General features: G+C 33.8%; 3 protein-coding genes across 3 annotated transcripts; 2 read left to right on the top strand and 1 right to left on the bottom strand.

Moving 5' to 3' along the window:
- The first annotated feature begins 950 nt into the window (after positions 1-950).
- LOC105340628 (GATOR2 complex protein MIOS-A) lies at positions 951-5285 on the top strand. Its single transcript, XM_066072693.1, has 6 exons — positions 951-1014; positions 1154-1292; positions 1821-1862; positions 3010-3181; positions 3686-3794; positions 4736-5285. Exons 1-6 carry the CDS (start codon positions 951-953, stop codon positions 4915-4917), a joined length of 708 nt encoding a protein of 235 aa, XP_065928765.1. The 3' UTR covers positions 4918-5285.
- A 485-nt stretch (positions 5286-5770) lies between these two features.
- On the bottom strand, positions 5771-9921 carry LOC105324742 (uncharacterized). The gene is made up of 5 exons (XM_066074044.1): positions 9766-9921; positions 9194-9323; positions 8366-8487; positions 7428-7533; positions 5771-6043 (listed from the first exon to the last, which is right to left on the bottom strand). The coding sequence occupies exons 1-5, from the start codon at positions 9872-9874 to the stop codon at positions 5857-5859; spliced, it is 654 nt and encodes a 217-aa protein (XP_065930116.1). The 5' UTR covers positions 9875-9921; the 3' UTR covers positions 5771-5856.
- A 754-nt stretch (positions 9922-10675) lies between these two features.
- LOC136272294 (uncharacterized) lies at positions 10676-15110 on the top strand. The gene is made up of 3 exons (XM_066073667.1): positions 10676-11209; positions 13632-13715; positions 14015-15110. Exon 3 carries the CDS (start codon positions 14178-14180, stop codon positions 14943-14945), a length of 768 nt encoding a protein of 255 aa, XP_065929739.1. The 5' UTR covers positions 10676-11209; positions 13632-13715; positions 14015-14177; the 3' UTR covers positions 14946-15110.
- Positions 15111-21904: the final 6794 nt, after the last annotated feature.

Below are 21904 nucleotides of genomic sequence, written 5' to 3' on the forward strand. Positions count from 1 at the left end.
TATCTCACCTGACAGGTGAGATACTATGATAACAAAGGTGGTTGTTAACTCTTTAAGCAATGGTCTATCATTTTGCATATTTGAATTATTCGATATATGCAGCTTAAGCGGGTGCAAAAATGTCACCTTGACACTGGCATAATTATCCGGCACAGTGTTTACTGTGTATCGCATGTGTAGACATACATCTTGACTCGCTTTTTATTTCTCGGTCACGATGAAATTATCAAATTTTACGCACTTTCTTTCAAGCTCCGTGAACACTAACATCAAATCAACAGGTCAATGTAATTATTTGCAAACAGAATATGGACATAGAATAAGAAATAAATGTATAAAATTCAAAAACAACAAAAGGAATACTACACGTAGGCCACGAGTTTGAGGTGCGCAATCGGGTGGAACAAATTGAAGGGTTTATATAACAAGTACCTTTGTGACGGTGCTTATTTACGAGCGGTGTTCAGCTTTAACCTTCAGACTATAGCTACTGGACCGTGACCGCTTCGATGACCAAAAAATATGACATTTTTTTTAACCTCCGGTTTATTGCACCGTGTAAAAGTACAGGGGTTGTTGTACTTAATTTCCAAAACATAAAGCATTTAAATCAACACTTATAATTTTTCCATGTTATATTCATACAGAGAGAAATAGGAGAAGAAAATGTATGCTTTTAAGCTTGTTTAACCAGATATCTTTCAATTTCCTTGTACTGTTCAGCTATCAATCAAATAATGATATCAAAATTAAGTGACTGTATTAAGTGTGCAACATTCCTCCTAGTTTATACTTTGTAAATGGTTAAAAACAATAACATAGTGTGTCTCTGATCTCCAAGTTTTCATTGATTTTAGTATGATCTATGGTCTGTTGTAGGTCTGACCTCTGATGGAGTGTCCCCGATCTCCAAGTTTTCATTGATTTTAGTATGACCTATGGTCTATTGTATGTCTGACCCCCGATGGAGTGTCACCGATCTCCAAGTTTTCATTGATTTTAGTATGACCTATGGTCTGTTGTAGGTCTGACCCCCGATGGAGTGTCACCGATCTCCAAGTTTTCATTGATTTTAGTATGATCTATGGTCTGTTTCAGTGTTCCTGATCTCCAAGTTTTCATTGATTTTAGTATGATCTATGGTATGTTGTAGCTCTGACCCCTGATGGAGTGTCCCTCATCTCAAGGTTTGTGGACATGACGGGTGATATACAGACGGCTGCCCTGCTGTGTGTGTTCTCTCTCCCCAACGAGATGTCCAAGGACGAGCGAGTTCTGAACTGGATAGAATCGTAATCCGTGACTTCCGCCTATCAATAAATGTTATCCATCTAGTTATTGTAGATTCCTCAAGTACTTAAGTACACCATTCAGAAGTTTTCCACCTAATCACCAGAACATAAAATCGCAAATTCTTTATTTTTATCATACTTCAAGTAGTTTGCATATGTCAGAGAAATAAAAGTGAGACTGTAAAATTTGAGAGATAGGTTTCTCACGATTTTATGCGGATATTAATTCTTTGCATTTAATGAGGAATTGCCAGTAATTATCTTAAATTAGTATGAGCTCTGTGTTCTCCTTGCACAATGAAATATTCGAGGATAAATGGGTGCTGAACTGGATAAAATCGCAATCTTCATCAATTTATTATATTCTTAATTGTTGTTTCTATTGCTTATACTAAAAGTCTATGAGTATTGAAATAAATTATCAAAGGTGTATGAATATGTAGGTTATTGCCTATATCAAATGTCCTTGAGTATGTAGATTACATTTGAGAACAAAAATATAAGCCCCTGTGTTTCTCTTTGTGGCAGGTACAGAGAACTTTTGGATCGATGGAGACTCTGGCATCACAGGTATTATACAGCAAATTCCCCTTGCCATTTATCAATATGCTAACGTTGAATTGAGGTCATTGTTTAAAATTTTTATGTGTAACACTTGAATTTTTAAAATGTGCTTATACATTTATCTAATTTATAAAGTTTTTTAGAGATATTTGATTGAATATTTAAACTGTATGAGATGTTGCAATAGCCAATACCTCGCTAGCAAATTTGACAGCAATGACAGTTTTAAATAATAATTTGACCTAGAAAAAGTTGTCTCTTGTACTGGTAGGACATGGTACCTAAGAATTTATAGGTTTATTTTGTAACTTAAAGGGACATGGTCATGATTTTGGTCAAATTCAGTTTTTCTGTTTTTATTATTTACAATACTTTACAAATGCATTTCTTAAATTCAAGCGAAATCTGAGAGTCAGTTCTTGAGTTAGAAGTAAGATACAGCGCTCACAATTTTTTGTCATGCAAACAAGGCCCGTGCCCTCTTTTTGTTTACAAATTAATGTTCAAAATACCAGTAAAAATCTTTTTCAAGCTAATTAGTCTATCTCTTTATTCATTTTAAGCATAAACGAACAGTTCCTAACAAAGGCTTTGTATACATAGCAAAGAATTGTAAGCCATCTTACTCGCTTATAACTCAACAAATGACACTGACATTTGGTTTCCTATCTTTTTAAAGCTGTTTTGTCTTATTATTCATTTAAAGCATATATAAACAGTTAACACATTTATTTCAGGTCTAAAACTGGAATTTTCACTTCAATATTCGAAATGTAAACAAAAGCTTTGTTTACATAGGGAGGAATTGAAAGCTCTGTAACTCGCTTATAACTCAATAAATGTCACTTAAATTTTGATTGCCTATTAAAAATGCCTCTCTGAAGCATTGTAAACATTAAAATCGAAAATTAATTTTTGACCAACATTGTGACCATGCCCCTTTTAGATAAAACAGTAGAGTATGAAGGTAAAAAACACAGAGAAAATGTTGGCACAATAATCTATAGATCAAACTTAGAAGAAAGTGGTGTCACAAAATTTACAAATCAAAGTTAATAGAAAAATTTTAAATTATCATCACTAATTTAAACAGATTTACACTCATGTTAGAAAAAAAACAATTATTATAAAAAGATGTTGGTGCTGTTTACAGATCTAAATTTGACATCATCTGGCGGGCCGGTGACAACTTCTGCGTTATCTCCCAGGCGTTTGTCAGCTGTAACTTCTGCGGAAAATCCATCGCCTGCAACATGCCCGTCGCTAGTCGTGCTCGACCACACAATTCTTACTCAGCCGGAACATTGACGTCCACAAAACCAAAGGTATTTCACTATAATAATTGTACATGTGTCTAAGATCATTTCTGTAATCATTAATTTTCTATGAACAATTTATAGTAATAAACCTGTGTAATTCTCTTACTGTACAGTGGACTTCTTCAACAGTTTAGGGGGAAAAATCTACTTGGAATTTAAACCTTTCATTAGGATACATGTATATAGGCTTGATGAAAATGCAGGATGTTTTTAAATTAATGACCAAACATTTGACATTCAATGGCAATGAAAAGCACTAGCTTTAATTAAAACAAGCACATTTGCCTGTAACTATTTTTCAAATACAATACTTCTCACAGATAGAATTTGATTTGAAATTCATGCATAGAGGCAACTGTTATGATGCCCTCATGTTTCTTAACAAAGTTAGCATCGTCTTGTCCAAAGCTTTTTTTAGTTTAAATATCCCTTTCAGATTTAATTTGATATGTGTCTTTACATGTAAATTAAGCTGATATGATCAAGGGAGCGTACTCTTGTTGTTTCCAGATATCGTGCTGCCCCGGATGTAGGAAGCCCCTCCCCCGGTGTTCCCTGTGTCTGACCCACCTAGGGACGCCCTCAGGGTCTGCTCTGTACACACAGAAGGATAAAACAAGTCAGCATTCACACAACTTCTCTATATCTCTCTATCTTTTCCTCTCTCTCGTTCATAGATCTCCTCCATTTGTATGTTTTATTGATAATCAATAGTTACAGTTAAACACGGTTATAGCGAACACGCTTATAATGAATTGATGCGTACAGCGTCGTAATTTTCATTCCCTGTGACTCTATTGCATGTTGTAAACTTGACTGATACAGTATAACGAATTATGCATATAATGAAGCAAAATCGTCCATCCCTGGCACTTTGTTATAAGCGTGTTTTACTGTACATTCTCAGGCTTTAAAGGATTTCTAACAATTTATAAAGAATATAAACTATTTGTTGAGTAACTGCAATTTGAAACCTCACTGAGATTTATTTTGTAATGTTTATTCAAAATGACTGAAATTACGTTATTTGTTAAAACAAGACTATGGTTTTGCCTTAATATGTGTTGATGTATTATTTTGACCATTGTACAAAAAAAAATAAAATAGGTTAAAGTATGTATTTTTAGGATATAACATTAAATATATAGGGTTTAATTGCTTGTTACAATTAGTTTTATGTAGGCCCAAGATATTACATAAAGTTCAGTCTCTTTGCTTTTCTTTTGTTTCTCATGTTCATAAATATTGACTAAATTAAAGGCATAATCAATGACTACCAGGTAACGCATATATTAGACAATCATTTGTTCATTAAGTTATAAAAAAACATTGATTATGAACTGCAATTTTGACTATCTACTTTTTATGTACAGACCTGACTTTGATTTAAAAAAAAATGTTTTAATTTTGATATTCTTCTCATTAGCATATTCAGCAAAAGTATGTTAATTTTCGTTTTCTTCTCGTTATCATATATTAAGCAAATGGTTTTTAATTTTTGTATTCTTCTCATTAGCATATTCCGCAAAAATATCATAATTTTTGTATTCTTCTCATTAGCATATTCAGCAAAGATGACGGCCATTGATGATTGGTTCACCTGGTGCCAATCATGCAGACACGGAGGCCACGCCTCTCACCTGTTAGAGTGGTTTGCTGAGCACTCTGAATGCCCCGTCACTGGGTGTAACTGTAAATGTTCTACCCTCGATCACACTGCCAGGTTAGCGGCCGAGAGCTGACCAGAATTTCAGCCTGTATTGTGCAAAACTTTACTGCTGTGAAAACTTGGAACTAATTACACATGACACTCCCTATTGTGTTGGAGCTTGCAAAAGACAAAACGCCTCAGAATATGTCAGAATACTTGAACAAAATTGCAAAGGTTTTACCTAAACCGCGCTGCCAAAACAGTGAACTCCTAAAGAACATGCATGGAAATTTAAAATAATTCAGAACAAGAAGTGAAAATCGAGGGGAAGTTTGCAATGATTCCATATTATTTGTTCTACAAATGACTCAAGACAGTGTCATATTTTTATATTTAAAAGATATGTGATTAAAACATTGTTCATTTATCATTAATGTAATTAAAAAAGTGATTTCACAATCAAGTGCATCTTTTATTCAGTGTACAATAAAAACATTGTAGGATTTGACATCTTTAAAATAGAATTTTTTTTAATTCAATTTAATTGGAAAAAAAGATCAGTACCAGAAGCTAACACATTGTATTGAAAATCCGTTAAATATTGGGTGAAAGAAAGTGCTGAATATTCTGCATACATGTTTATCTTAAGTCAGAATGCTTCAACATGTAAATGCAGGGAATAAAGGACATACTTATGTCTAAAAGTCAACTCATATGAAATGTGATGCAATAATGGCTTGAAATGCTATGTTCGTTTTAGTTTGATTCTCCACGCCGGGTTTAGATGAATGCAATGTACAGCTGTGCATGTGAATTGTCAGAGAAAGGCCAAGATCAAATCGGTCTCATTGACACTCTCTCGTTAAAAAGCTCAACTACAATGGGGAAAAAAAACAGACAACGAAAATATTTTTTTTAAATTGAAGAAAAAAACCCAGAACCAATTAATTGATGTGATATTTATTTAAGATTCAATTCAGTCGGTTGTTGTTCATGAAATTAGTTTCATCATGGATCAGCTTCGGAATCTTTACAGAGCAGACGAAGGTGTCTCGTCAACTTGAAGGTCACATTGCTCGGGGTAACGCGGGAACCCAAATGAACCAACGATGACGAAGACATCTCTGCTTAGCGCCGTCTTTATCGTTGTATAGTCTTCCTCTCCACAAGCTGTACGCGTAGATTGCAGGAATGCATTTAGTTTTTTATTTACAGCCCTTGATAAACAAAAATATTATCAGTTATTCATTGCGCTTTTACGACATATGTAACAGAAAGAATCAAATGCATCTTCTAAGTTCCACCGCTTGAAATAATAAAACAAATATTCCCAAATTGATATATTTGATTTTCTTTTCCAAAAAAAAAGGAGAGAAAGAAAAATGCTGTCACAAATTGTGTACTTTTTAAAACAAAGCTCGCTATCTTCATATGCTCGCACGAATGTCATATGCAATGATTTAAAGAATAAAAATAATTATTTGGGCTTATTTGTTAAAAAAAAAAACCAAAAAAAAATTAGCCTTGTAAAGATAATTTACAGGGAACCAATTGACGCATTTTATTATGTAGCTTGACATTTCAACTGAATCAACCCAAACCAATATAAAAAGAGCAGAGCTAGCCCTTGTTAGTTCACCTGAACCGAACGTTCACAACTGAAACGAAGGTTCAGTGGAAAAACTATGCAACCTTGGATAATGTAAATTTTAAATTATTTAAAAAGAAATAGCGATCCCTGGACTAATACTAAAGACCAAAGATGGGTTCAGAATTTAACGTAGAAGTCATAAAAGAATATATGGAAAATATTTTAAAATCTTGGAGAATCACATAGCTTCAATTTGTCAGATTACTATTTAAGCATCCTCAGATAGCCCAAATTCTAAATTATTTAAGCTGCGACCCTCGATTTGATACTAGGGATCCAGAAAGGTTCAAAGTTTAGCATAAAAACTGTTTAAAAATCTTCTGAAGAACTACATTGTTTAACGTTGTGAGGTACATAATGTAACTATGCAAGCATCATTAAATAATGAAGATTCTAAATTGATAAAGCTGTAACTATCGGACTAATACTGGGGTCCCGCGACGGGGACAAAGTTTAACATAGAGATATCTATTGAAAACGTCTTTGCTACAGTTTGTGTGACTACTCTGCAATGATCCTCAAACAGCGTAGATTCTAAATTGTCAATAGAAATAGCATATATGCTACAAAATAAAATGTTACAAGGCACTGTTGTTCCGGTGAGCGATGTGGCATGTGGGCCTCTTGTTATTAAACACGGAATAATGCGACGAGAAAACGAATAGGAAAGAAAGCTAGCGAAAAAGGCATGCGATGTTGAAGAATGATTGAGAAGTTCACAAAGTTAGTTTTTAATTACCATTTTCGTTACTTTGTTGATGACAAATGATGAAAAAAGGTTAAGAAGCCAGCAAAGATAGATGTAAATGACAAAAACACTGTAAAATGATACTGTTTTTCGTATATACATGTATAATTTTTGTCTTTAGAATTCTCTTTTGTAAAAAGTTATTTTTTTTTACCATCAGAGCCCCTTTAAAATAGTTAAACTTTATGTAATCTGAACGTACGAGCATATGTTTTCAGCGTTGACTTGTTGGATTTCTGAGTATGCAAAGGTTGTAACTGCAGATTGAAAAGTCCTCTTATTCATACATCCTAACAGCGTAGTCCACTCTGATGAGTAAAAAAATAAAGTTTGTCAACATTTGCTCAGTTCATCAACTATACCAATGTGTGTGTGTTTCATGACAGCTATATGATGTTGATGCAAAAGCCGTTACATAATTTAAAATGTAAAATGTGTTAAATATAAAGGAGGAAAAATGGCACATACCGTTAAAATGAGATGTAAGTTTGTGTTTTTATACTGGATGTAGAACAAATTTAATGAATCAATATTAACTAAACTCGGCAAGGACTAAACAAACAACTGGATCTATGTTCTTGGTTATAAATCAACTTTTGTTTGAATATTAAAAAAGAAACACAGACAATTAAGCATTGTGCTGAGTAATTAAAAATAATTTAAGAACGAGGAAATTATTGAGACAACCCATATCTTTTTTTTCATCTTAAAGTAACATATTCTTGTGAAAATTAGGATAAACAATGTACAAGTCCCTGGGCATAATTGGCAAAATTATTATTTCAAAAAAAAATTTAACATTTTATGTACAACGATACATAATAACAGTTGGTGGTTTGGGTACCCGATGCTGGTCCCGAACAAGTCGAATAGAAAATATATAAACGTTTACATACAAAAGTGTTGGTAACCCTACATATTGTTATAAGATATATCAACTTATATATGATCAATTTAACTATTTATTGTGATAATTATTTTCACTGAGTAATAAAGAAATGAAATACAATATGAAAAGTTTCAGCTCAAATTATGACCATGCCACTTTAAAGGTTTTGCTTTAGATTAGATCTATATATAAGAAGTTCTATATTGCCATTTAACGTTTTCACATTTTTTATTTATAAAATGCAAGCTTACTGTCTTTATTACGACAAACCAAATTTGCCAGATCACTTGACTTCGTCACAAAGGTGGGCAGAGGATGATCGCAGTCCGGGGATCCAAAGCTTTTGTAGCATTTACTTAATTCAGTATATATACTAAAAATTAAAAAAAAAATTATTGTGATTTATTAATTCCTAACTCTCTGACCAGCCAATATTAAAGAGAAAAGAGATATTTTAACTTACATTGAATTTCTACACTAGTAACCTTGAAAACATATTCTTTTCGTCCAAAAATTTCTTTTGTTTGCTGCTAAGGCTTTGATCAACATAACTAACTTATTGTAGCTACAATTATTTTGAGGGTTCCTGGCTTAAAAACCTTGAGTTTGATATTTCTGTATTAACTTGTCTCTGAATAATCTAGTATCAACTCATCTATGAGTATTTAGTATAAACTTTTTATCAATTTTTCACTGAATTATATACCCTTAATTTGTCACTGAACAATATACAATCAATTTTTTACTAAATCATATACCATACATTTGTCACTATATCATATAGCATCAATTTTTGTCAGAAGCAAATAAACACAATAAACATAAAACAGTATTATTCACATTTGCAAATATGTTAAATGTTATGAACGATGAACTTTGACTATGTGTGAATTGTGAAAAGAGATAATTGAGTATTATGTTAGTGACATTTCACAGCAGTTTAGCTTTTATTTCGTGAATGAAAGGCATAGATGGGATGCACAAACAAATTAAAAAAGTTACTGTAGTTATATTAACTTGAAACGACGTCACAATACCATCATACCATAGTTTTCAGATAAAAATATTGCTTTGTTTACCTGCACACACGAGAAAACAAATTTTCGGCGAATTCGTATGTTCCATCGGATGTATTCTTGAAAGGTAGATCGCCTACCTCTCCGTCCATACAAGCTCTCATCCGCTCTAACGTCGGACAGTTGTCTTGACCTATTGAGTGAAACGAGTAAAAAGATGATTATTGAATGTATTGGCAAAACAAGATTATTTGATGCCTTTATTAAAGAGTTTCGAACAAATATTAATTGAAACTTAACAGTTTACTAGTATTTTGTAAAAAAAAAATACGAAAGAAATTGTCGTGAACAAAAAAAAGCCGGATTTTCAAAAAATCAGAATTCAAAGAAAGATACAGATATACATAGTTAACAAAGCGGGTTCTTTGATTTAAAAGAAAATGTTTTGTTTGCATTCTATGGTGCCGTAATAACCATGAATTATAAGTAAAAGTTGTAATGGTTTAATCATATACGTGCATTATCTGAACATCGAAGGGTACAATATATTTTTATAATCAATAAACATATTTTAAGAAATATCATATCTTGATGAACTGACATTTCATTGAAATCCCTCTATTTTGATTACATACCTTCATTTCTCTGAACTGTCCTTATCCTAAGGTGATCACCAAATGTAAAACCTTGCGCTCCAAAGTAGACAAATACGCCTAAATAAAAACAGGACCTTATGAGTTCCATTTTTGCCGTCGTTTAAAGTTCGAACTTCATTTCCTTTTATATATTCTCGAAATCAAGTTAAACGTGTAAATTGTTGAACATTATCCATTTAGCTTAAATAACTTACTGCTGATTTTGATATTTTACGTAATATAAATGTCAATTGGATCCTTCCTCGAACAAATTGAGGATGCGCGTCGTGAGAAGGGGTTTGAATTTTTATGACTCCTTTTTATGATAACGGAGGGTTTTTTTTTTATGAACGAATATAAATGTCACCACCAATTTATGAAAACGGGAAAGTGGATCAATTATCTACGTGTAGCTTGTTTGTTTGTAATAACATCGCTGGCTCAGAATTTTGGTCTGTATTATGCAATTTTTATCTAACATTTGTAAAAAAAAAAAAATTAAAAGAATTGTTGTTGAATCTATAAAAATAGATCAAGTCAGCACGCGTTCCGTACTATTTAGAATTGATTGAATTAAAAATACGTAATTTAATCATGGGTGAAACTTCGTCAGGTCAATAGTGTAGCTTTTTTCTTTGTAATAATATCGCTGGCTCAGAATTTTGGTCTGTATTATACAATTTTTATCTAACATTTGTGAAAAAAGAAAAAGAAATCTAAAAGAAAATATATCAAGTCAGCACACGTGGCATAATATTTACGATGTATTGAATTAAATACATGTTATTAAAAAAAAAGAAGGAAAAGTGAAACTTCCTCAGATCAATATTACATGTAATACTGTTTATCCGTTTAACGCCTGTCATTAATAGCAAGTAACCCGTAGTTTTTTATTCTTCAAATCTTACAGTGCCGCTATCCATAAAGTTTACACTGGATAGAATAGGATAGGATGCTGGATACAGGATATAGGATACAGGATAGAGAATACATGATAGAATAGAAACGCTTTCTATCCTATCCATCCTATCCATTCTATCCTGCATCCATCAACCAATCAAATTAAAGAACGGTTTTTGTAATTTTGAGGATTATTTTAACAAAAAGAAATGACTAATTAATTATTAATAGGTTTTAATTTATACAAAATAGGTATTTTTAAGGTTGTATATAAATAAAATTGGTCATCTTAGCGAATTGCGAGCAGAAAATCCTATCTACGAACTAATAAACCGTCTAACCGGAAACTTGTAATCGAAGCACGATGTAGCTCGAATACTCTCGAGCTTTTGTGATTCTTGGTTGTTTTTACGATATTTATGTATTTATAACCAAGCATCTTTGACATCCTGATGTTCATCGTATAACAGAGTGTGCCTTTTTGGGATTTACACATGCATGGACCATTAAAAAAGCCTGTATTATGAGGATTGGACCGGAGAAAGTAAGTAAATCGAGAGCTTATTATTCTTTTTAACATGTTTACCGTTCTATTAGTCAGGGCATGAGTAGATCTATCGTTGGAAAAAAAAACAATTTAACAACCCCTTTCAGTCCGTTTTATATATTTCTATTGTTTTCTGTTCTATTAATCTTCAGAACTAAACTGTGCATGTACATTACAACCTCTGCCGATGCTCTACGATACGTGTCCATGTGTGCAATCGAAGAACCCTGGTACACAAGCGAGGGGGTCAACACTATTATTACTTGATTATTATCCTAATACTGGTCACATTCTTTATTGTACACAGGAAACATTTAATACTAAGTTAGAACAGCTGTCTGTGGTCCAAATCAGACTAACTAATGAATAAGTTGTGGTTTTTTAAATATGAAAACTATCAATAATACCATGCCTTAAAATTTTGACAAGGTCATGCTCATGAATCATCTCTACAAAACATCTAAGTGCATGCAGTTATCCAAGGCAGACCATCACAATCTGATGAAAATTGGCTGATACATGTAATACAAGTATTGATCAAATCAAGTTGCAGATCTGTATAAACCCTATTTGATTTGTATATGATTTTATTGTTTTAAAAACTTCACATGGAACCTAAAACGAAGCAGTTTTAGATGTACGACAAGCTTCATTACACACATTTGACAGCAGGCAACAATATAGAGGAGCACAGAGGTTTTCGGACCCTCCCTCGAAAATTCAAACTCATTGAATTCACATACTAAAGTTGAGGCCTAGGCACCAAGACCGAGAGGCAAACAATTCATCCCGAGGGCATCCCCAGCCCCCAACCCAAATCCCGAGAAATATTCTAACGCACATGAATGGAAATAAATACCATCTGATATGTCTGACTTCTTCATATTTATAGCATTATAACTATAAGCATGATTGTGTATAACTGTAATGGTAATAGCATATTTAAAAACATATTATGTAGATTTAAAACCTGCTTACACTGGAATTGCTATTGTTTGCCTATGAATATGCTGTTTCAAACAACAAATTTGATCACATTATTTCATATTACTTATATATTCTAGAAGTCATAGAATAATCAATTTATAGTTAATATAGAGCTAAAGAAACTCCGACTCCCATACTGTATATGTATTGTTCAGTACATCTTGGTATGGGGTCTTAAATTACAATGGAGGAAATTGGTTTCATTTTAAGAGTTTTGAAATTATATTTCTATCTGAAAACATACTTAAAAACTCATCAAGTATATTTTTTTTGATTTAGGGCCATATAAATAGTTCATATCTTTCTCTGTACTGTAAAGGAATTCAAATTTAATTGAATCTCAGTTCTCTCTTTGATCCTGATCTTATCCAAGTTTTTTTTTCATTTTACAGTCGGTCAAATACAATTGATTAGCAGTCTGATTAGCCTTATATACATAAAAATGTTCATTATCTACAAAAGCGGTATGCTTTATAAAAAATGTTAAGACAAAAATATTCCATATACTTTAATATATTTTAACTTACTGATTGATTGATTTAGTTTATTGTTTATTGAAAATTAGTTACTTGTTTCAATATATCTAACATTTTTGAATTATATAAAATTACTATATCAAATTATCCATATTAACAGTATCTATGAAAGTAAAACATATTACTGAATTAATCAAGTTAATTAATAACAGCTGATTAATGTAAAAGAAGTCACAACCAGGGAGTAACACCTGTGGTGGTGGTATACAGTAGTTAGGATCACATGGTGTCAGCCGCTGTAAGCCCCCTGTCACCCCAATCTTCCCTCTGTGCACCTGTGAATTAAGGGTACGCAATGTTTGATTGGTTCCGACGCCTGTGAATTCTTAAGCCGATTAACTGCTATGTATTTGTTCCATTATTTCATATATCAGAAATTATTTCCAATCATTTTTATTCAGAGTTTTTATGCGTGCTAAAAAATTAAAGGAACAGAAAATTGATACCTCTGCTCTAAAGAGGGACATTAGTTTTACCCTTTCTGTCTCTCTGTCCATATAATAAATTTCTGTGACATGTTTCTGAGGAAAAATTTATCGGAGATATTGAAATTTCACATCTTTAAAAAAAATTTGACATCATCTTCCTGTTAAATGACAACTCCATGTAATTTTAGCCTAAATTGTCAATCATATTTTGGTCTGAAATTACTCAACAACGATTTATTTCAGATTCTTGAAATTTTAACACACTATTTGCTTATGTATGCTATATGATGAGATTTTTATTTTTTTACAAAATAATGAGATGTCATCTTTGTGTTTTAAAAATGTTGACATTGCTTATCTTGTATATTCACATCAGAGTGGGGGTATCACTAATGAGCATTAGCTCAGAGATAGTTTGTTTTAATTTGACCTAGCCAATATTATTAAAAACTGTTTTCTCTGCTTTAGGTACTGTCTAGACTACCATCAGAAGACACTGCCATACCTTCCAAATCAAGGGGCAATAAGCCTTAAGCTCCCAAGGCACTACCGGTATTTTATAATATAATGGAGTAGTAAACAGAAATTCTTTATTACAATGATAACTTTCTAAAACTGTATTTGTTTATACTCTATCTGTCACTTGCAAGCAACACGTACACTTTGAAATTATGTGCTAGTCTGATAGTTCATTATAAATTAAGATAAAAATAATGACATAATTTTGAATTGGCACTAGATTTGGTTGCCACATATAAACAGAAGAAATAACTGTTCAACTGGATTTTTTTAATTGGACCCTATCAAACTCTTAAGAAAATGCATATTAACTTTTATCCCCTCTTTTACAGAATGATTGACGACCATTCCAAATCCTTTTTCAAGGCGAAAGAGCTTCCTCTGATGACTCAGCATCTTCAAACAGACAGCCATGCTTCTATGAGGACCTCACCCCCGATCAAGTGGATGTTCTGGAACATCAAGTGAACAACTTTTCTCAGCAGAAAGCCAGCTATGACAGATTCAGTTGTAGTGCTGAAAGATGATAAGGAAATAAAGGAGGCTTACAAGAGAGCAACCAGTGGAAACCTGTCCCGTTCAAAGATAAATGTTTGGTCCAACCACCCATCACCATCGCTGGAGTTAACTCAGTGTACATTGGACACTATTGCAAGACACCAGGATGAAATCAACCGAAAACCTGGAAGAGTTCTGGAAATTCTAGAGAGTCAGCCACTACAGGAAATCAGCTGTCTTAGTGACTATCTGCGTCATCTAACAACACCACTAAGGACAACTCCTGAGGTAACCTTCATCACCGAAAGTCGTCTGTTTGACAAAGAAAACTGCGGTGGATCTCCACGTCCAAATGAGCTGTTTGCAGAGACACCTGATGAAGAGGATGTAGTTAAAGAGCCTGCCTCTGAAAACTCTCCGAGGGAAAATTCAAGACAGATTGTTCGAGCTCAAGACCCACCGGCCCAGCCCATTAGGATTGTTCCTGTGGACCGACCCATCGACAGCTGTTCACATGTTGCGCCCTATGACTTCAGTGTCATCAACAGCATGATTGTACTGCATTGCCCTCCGACTGCAACGATCATTGAGGTGAACTCTCCTGAAGATATCGTCCCTAGAAAGTGTGAATTTGTGGTCAACAAGGCTATCCAACACAAGGCTAGGATGGAGGCATGTTCTGCTGGAAACTTCCTTTGGACCATGACGAAAGTGTTATTCAAGGAGGAAGAAATGGGTCAGAAAATGAACTTCATGGGGAAGTAAGGGAAAAGGAGGATGTCGCCAAGAAGAAGACACAGCCTAGTTCACTTGTGTGTGGAAAACTTTGACAGGCGATTCGATGGACTTATGAAGGCCGTTACGTCTGTCAACAATGGACTTACCATTTCCAAGAAGAACAAAAGCAGTGAACAGAGTGTGTAAATAAACTCCTTGGTACGATGGCCGATATGGGCCGGACAAAAAGTAACCACGAGTTGTGTTTGATTTGCCGGCAATTCCTGAAATGCCGGCAAAAAGTAACCACGAGTTATATTTGATTTGCCGGTAATTCTTAGATGCCGGCAAATCTCAAACGTGGTCAAATCTTACTTATTGTTCAATTAAAATACCAGAGGATATAGAGGTCAAAAAGTCTCGTTATCTTAATTGACAAAAGGGTTTGACAAAAAACATGGCAGTTTTACTTGCAACGTGCATTATTAATGACATCAAACAGAACACAAGAGCAAATTAAAAAAAAAGACGGCATCATAACATCCAGACATGTCTTAAACTCATTGGAACCCGACATTCTTAATGAAGCATTTGGTCAATTGCTTATATATCATAACTAATTAAGAGCGTTTTGGCGGTATTAATAGCACATGTGACATTTCAAATTTGTAATAAGGCCCACCTCGTCAGGAGCTCACCTTATACATAAATCAATTAATCTCTCTGAAATTCATTTGGTTTTAATTTGGATCTAATGATAAGATCACCTATATTTTTGTGTTTACTGTATGCAACCATAGGAGGTGTTGTGAATAATTTTTGCATACTTCGTCATGTTGTATGTTATCCAGGTATTTCATAAGTCGTTTCCTTAATACTTTTATACAAATTTGGTCACCAAAACATTAGATACAGCCTTTTCATTGTTTTCTTCTTTTATTTTTTTAGAAGATTAATTCTATTTGCTGAAATAGTTTCTTGCATAATAGGTTCAATTTCTGATTGTTTTTAATCTCTTTTTTTTAGATGAGTTTTAAAGTCTTTAAAAATACTTTGTAATACAGCTTGATCACTAGTATTTCTCAGATGTCTGGTCCTTTAATTAGGCCCTTGAAAACTGATGAGCTATGAGCACTTTGTCTGTGCAGGTATTGGAAGCTGTTAGTAGGTTTGATATATGAGCGAATGTCTAATCGCTGGCTATCTGAGAATCTTGTTTTCTTGTATATGGTCGTGTCTAAGAAATTGACTGGTGTGAGATAATTCATAAGTAAATCTCAGATATTTATGACAAGAGTTCCCTATGTCAAAAAATTCTTTAAATTCATCCGGGCTTCCATTAAATAGAATAAAGCCGTCATCTCTATATTTGCCGTGATAAATAAGTTTCGAAAGGCCCTCAACATTGCCGGTGCGCAATTCCCCCCTTACTTCTCCTCATACTTTGCTTCTTTTCAACCCTTACGACCAATTAAGATAACTTGACTTTTGTGACCTCAATCTTCTGGTATTTTAATTAAACATTAAATATAAGATTTGCCCACATTTAAGATTTGCCGGCATCTAAGAATTGCCGGCAAATCAAACACAACTCGTGGTTACTTTTTGCCGGCATTTCAGGAATTACCGGCAAATCAAACACATCTCATGGTTTCTTTTTGTCCGGCCCATATCGGCCATCGTACCTTGGTGATTAATTGGTGAAAAATGCTCAAGTTTGTACATTGTTGTGTTTGATAAAAGACATTGATAAAAGTGACGTATCAGTTATATTGGAGTGAAAATGTTTTGATGACTGTTGCATAGTTTTAGCTGTGATCATACGTATATATACCTATAATAATTCTTATTAATTTGATTACTGTGTCATCAATTAGTTTAATTATTATATTGAGTTCATAATAAACTAGTTTTATTCAGTTTTCTATTTCACTTACATGTTTCATCGAAGGTACATCTACCAAAGGAAAATATCATCAGATATTGAGAAAATTTTAGCTTTATTTTTGACCACAGACAAAGATAACAAGAAAAAAAAATACTGTAAAATTAGATTTTTAAAATATATGAGAACTGATATTTTCATTTCGAAAAAGGAAAGAAAGTTTAGTCTTTTCTTTATATATGGTCATAAATAATGCTTAAATTTAATCAAATACTGACTTCCATCTTCAATATTTTCATTATTTACAAATTAATAGGTCAATTTAAAAGTTAAGCTCATTTAATGTAGCACATGTAAAAGAATGCATAAAAATTCAGATGGATCATGTGTAAATATACATATGCATTTGTATAGTAAGTTCTAATCCATTCCTGTTAAATTAAATGCTACGAAAATTAAACGTGATAATCTGACATTCAAACTGAACAACCTAGAAATATGAACAATAAATTCAAAAGAATACAGATAAAATAAAACATATACACAAACTACTCAATGAGAATTAATACCACTTGTACATATATTTCTACTGAGTTGAATAAACTCACCAGTTTTAAGATTAGACTTGTAAACTTTGTAGTTAATTACATTAACCGATTTAAGTACAATACTACACTGTTATTGTTAGATAGAATTCCTGATCATAGTAATGATGTAATTAAGAAGTTCAGAAACTGGTCTCACAAAAAGCAGGCGACACACATTGGCACACAATCAAAAGTTTGTCGCTTCACCATTGTTCATGATAACCTGTGGTATCACACGATGCACATGGTCTATGTATCTGGCACACTGCCTTGCTGTCAAAGTTCTCCAAAAGGAGCGAATGCCAGAAACAAGTTCTTCTTTGGTTTTCGGTTTTGCGGTAGACTGCAAGAAAGTCTTCATACCAGCCCATACATTCTCGATGGGGTTTAAGTCATGAGAAGAGGCTGGTGTCTTCATCACTGAGTTGATGATTCCTGCCTGCTCCATCCATGCCTTGGTTGAACGGCTGGTGTGCTTAGAATCATTGTCCTGAAAGAACAAATCAAATAATGATAATTTGTGTTTTAACTATTCTATCACCCAAAAACATACAAAAAAACAGCCCCTTTTTATACAACAGATAACAGAAAATCTACCATGATTTTGGTAATTACAAAACAAGAAAGAACAAACATTCTACATCTTGATTAGTGAGAATAGCTTAGATTTTTACCCATTAAACTATTTACCATAAATAAAGATTTATATATCCAATGTTACTGTTTTTTCCTGCTTAGGAAATGGATTATATAAGCGTACATGTACCAAAGACTAAGACTAGTGCATGTAAAATTGAAAGATAAATTCCCAAATCTATTCTATTGGTAATTTATTTTTACACCACCCTTTGTGATCTATGCATGCTCTGATCCAGATTTTTTTTTTCACTGAAAGGGGGGGGGGGGGTGGGGGGTGGAATGACCTCCCAGATCTGTGCATGCTACTCTCACCTTTTAACAGATTCTGTATATAAATACCTGATACAACTTGAAGCCTCCTGGAAATCTCCCTCTGTGTCTGACGAATGGAAGCAGGTTACTCTCTAGAATCTGTTGGTATCGGGCAGAGTTCATTATGCCAGTAAAGATGCAGATTGGAGTTTTCCCTTGGTAAGATATCCCTGCCCAGACATTCACCTAAAAATATTACAAAGCAGTTTAACAAATCAATCATTGACAGTATGGATATGTGCTATGTGAGTGTTTGTTTGTTCACTTGCTTTCTACTTATTTTTCAAAATTGTAGTTCTAAGGTTTCACAATAAAATAATGCTTGAACTTATTTTCAAAATCAAAAATACTTATTTTGAATTAACAATTACTAAGCCTGGAAGCTTAAAAGTTTTTAAAAGTAACGTAACTGTGAATAAAACAAATTAATAAATATTGGAGTAATGTGTCAGCTCTCTACTCACCTTATATGCATGCTTTGGCCTGGATCGCTTCCTGGTCTTCATCTCTATCCCTGATCGTTCCTAAAGTTGTTATTGTTCTTAATGGCGTTGCATGCCCATTCCATTCTAGCCAAAGAATTAAAATTTGACATAATATAAATTTATTGATTGTCCCTATTCCATTAAGTTTATATTTAACCTTAATGTTTATATTTAGCTCAGTGCATCAAGACTTTGTAGCTATAAAACAATCTCTAATATCCTTTTATACATTCTGCAGGGGTTGTATACAACTGTACAGAATTTAGAGAAAAAAATACAATATCAATACCAATCATATAACACACAATTAATGGCATCGTCAATGTTATTTACATTATACGAGGGCTGTCCAAAAAGTTCGTGGACAATCGCGTTTTTTGTCATTTTAAACGGGTTTATATATGCATATTGTATACCAAAATATTTGTCATAAAATTCCAAATCAGATTAAAGTGGTTTTGAATGTTTTCATTAAAATTAAACTTAAATTATACTGTATTAAAATGTCGCAAAAAGCACGAACGGCCCATTGTCAAAATTGTCCAAACTTCGAGATTGAGTTTTAAGATATGAATATTAACAGTATTTTTAATACAGGTAAAAACGTCAAAATATTCCACTGTGACGTAGTCAGAATTGTGAACGTCATTTTCATACGTCATTTAAAGCCGTTTTTAATTGAGCAGAGGATATTTCAAGGAGTTTACGGCAAGAACATGTCTTTCAAAACGCCAGAAAAAGCGACGTCGGCGGATCGCATGGAACAGCGCGCCATCATTAAATTCTGCGAAGACTCGGGGAAAACACCTATCGAAACGAAACAAATGATGGAGAACACAAAAAGGCATCGACATATATCAAGATCACTAGTCTACAAGTGGCACAAACGATTTTCGGATGGAGTTTGCGATTTAAAAGACGCTGAAAGAAGTGAGAGGCCTTTGCTTTGTGACGATATAACGAAATCCCACATTCATGACATTGTCATGAAGGACAGACGTCTGACGTTAAGGTAGCAAGGGACAGTTTCGAATAAAGTACCCGTCAATATTTTTGTAAAATTGAGAGTTGCAGTACTTGAAGGCTTATGAGTGTTGCTAAAATTCCTGAAATGATTTTTAATGATGATCATTAGTTAGAGGGGTGTCTGTTGTTGAAATTGATATGCAATATGTAGGCCCCTTATGTTAGGTACATGAGAATCAGAAGTAAAATGCGAAACCTGTGGCTATGACTGTTGTGCTGACTTTACACAGTGAAATTGCAAGTTACAGAAGGGAGGTAAAATAACACGAAAAGTAGGTGGATGGGACATTGTAAACTATACACCGGTAAGTTTCTGACATGTGATAGTGCAACATGCACGCGGTACGGAAGGTCAACCCTCTGCAGGGAACTAGCTGGGGGAAGTCTAAAAAGCTGAAAAATCATGAAAAATTAGCAAAATATGAAAGGGTCAAAATCTCATAAAAACCAGTATGTAGAGAATTTTACAGGTTTTGATTAGTAATTTTCTTTAGAAATTGGTGATTGGCCTTATAAAGAGTGAATTAAAGGTATTTGTGCTGAATGGGAACTGAGGAAATTCTAGTTCCGCTACAATGAATTGTATCAAAAAAACTGTCCCCTGCCACCTAAGAGAAGTCGCGTCAATAAGTGATGTTAGCAAATCTTCGGTTTTTAATATCCTCACTGAAGACTTCTGTATGAGTCGTTTTGCGCAAGATGGGTGCCCAGACTTTTATCCGATGAGCACAAAAAAGACGAATGCAGACAAGTAAGGCTTTCATACAGAATTTCAAAAGAGGAGGAGAGAAGTGGCTTGACAGAATCATTACTACGGACGAGACTTGGCTGCATCATTATGATCCAGAAACAAAAACAGAATCCAGCATTTGGAAACACCGGGGTTAACCAGCACCGAAAAAGGCAAAGGTTGCGAAATCCATGGGTAAACAAATGTACATATTCTTTGCTGATCGGCACGGAATGATTTTGGTCCACGCTGTACCCTCCGGTCAGACGGTGAATGCTGCATACTACTCCAAGGTAGAGAACTACCCATTTCATCACATTTAAATTGTAATTACAGATTTAAAAACGTCCATTTCGCTACATTTAGCATATCGTAATTCATAAATTTAATACCCGGACATTCTAATCTTAATTTTGATTTATTTAATTACTATATATATATATATGAATAAATTCACATATTCTAAAGCCACATACAGTGTACCAAACGAAACATTGGTTTTATTTATTACAGGTGTTACGCCGCGACTTAGTTAAGGCAATTAAGAAAAAACGCCCTGCCATGGCTGTGGACCTAGGAAATATCATCCTACACCAAGATAATGCACCAGCACATACAGCAACTTCCACGTGTCTGGAAATCGAACTCCTAGGATACGATCTTCTTGAACACCCGCCATACAGTCCGGATCTTGCTCCGATGGATTTTGCAATTTTTCCTTTCATCAAATCACAGCTAAGAGGAGTAAGATTTGAGAATTCTGATGAACTTAAATATGCTACTCGGACCATTGTATCTAAAATCGACAGTAAATGGTATTCGGATGTGTTCGATTCATGGCTAAGAAGGTGTGGGAAGTGTTTGCAGTGCAAAGGTGACTACGTTGAAAAGTAACAGAAACCAACGCGCTACGTACGACGTTATAAAAACGTCGTGTAACCGTCAGACTGGGCCGTGCGGCCTGTACAGGCAATGTTTTTGTAGTGATAACTACATTATGAGAATGAACATTGTTCTGATTTTTATACACATGCATTATTATAGTCTATATTAAAATATTTTAATACTTTTCTAAATATAGCGTCGTTATTTAGAATGAAATTACGTGTCCACGAACTTTTTTTGACAACCCTCATATTTTTGCTTTAAGTTAAGAACAAGCATATGTTTGGATTTGATTAGATGTATTTTGTATAGTTTTTTTGTTCTATTTTTACACTTCTTTTTTGTTTTTGTGGCTGATTTGCTGGCAGTATTTTCTTGTGTTGCTGCTCCATCCCAACTCACGTCTAACCTTCCTTACACAGGATAATGACACACTTAGACGAAACAAGTCCTTCAGT

This window comes from Magallana gigas, chromosome 10 (genome assembly GCF_963853765.1).
Source record: "Magallana gigas chromosome 10, xbMagGiga1.1, whole genome shotgun sequence".
In the NCBI taxonomy this organism is placed as follows: Eukaryota; Metazoa; Mollusca; class Bivalvia; order Ostreida; family Ostreidae; genus Magallana; species Magallana gigas.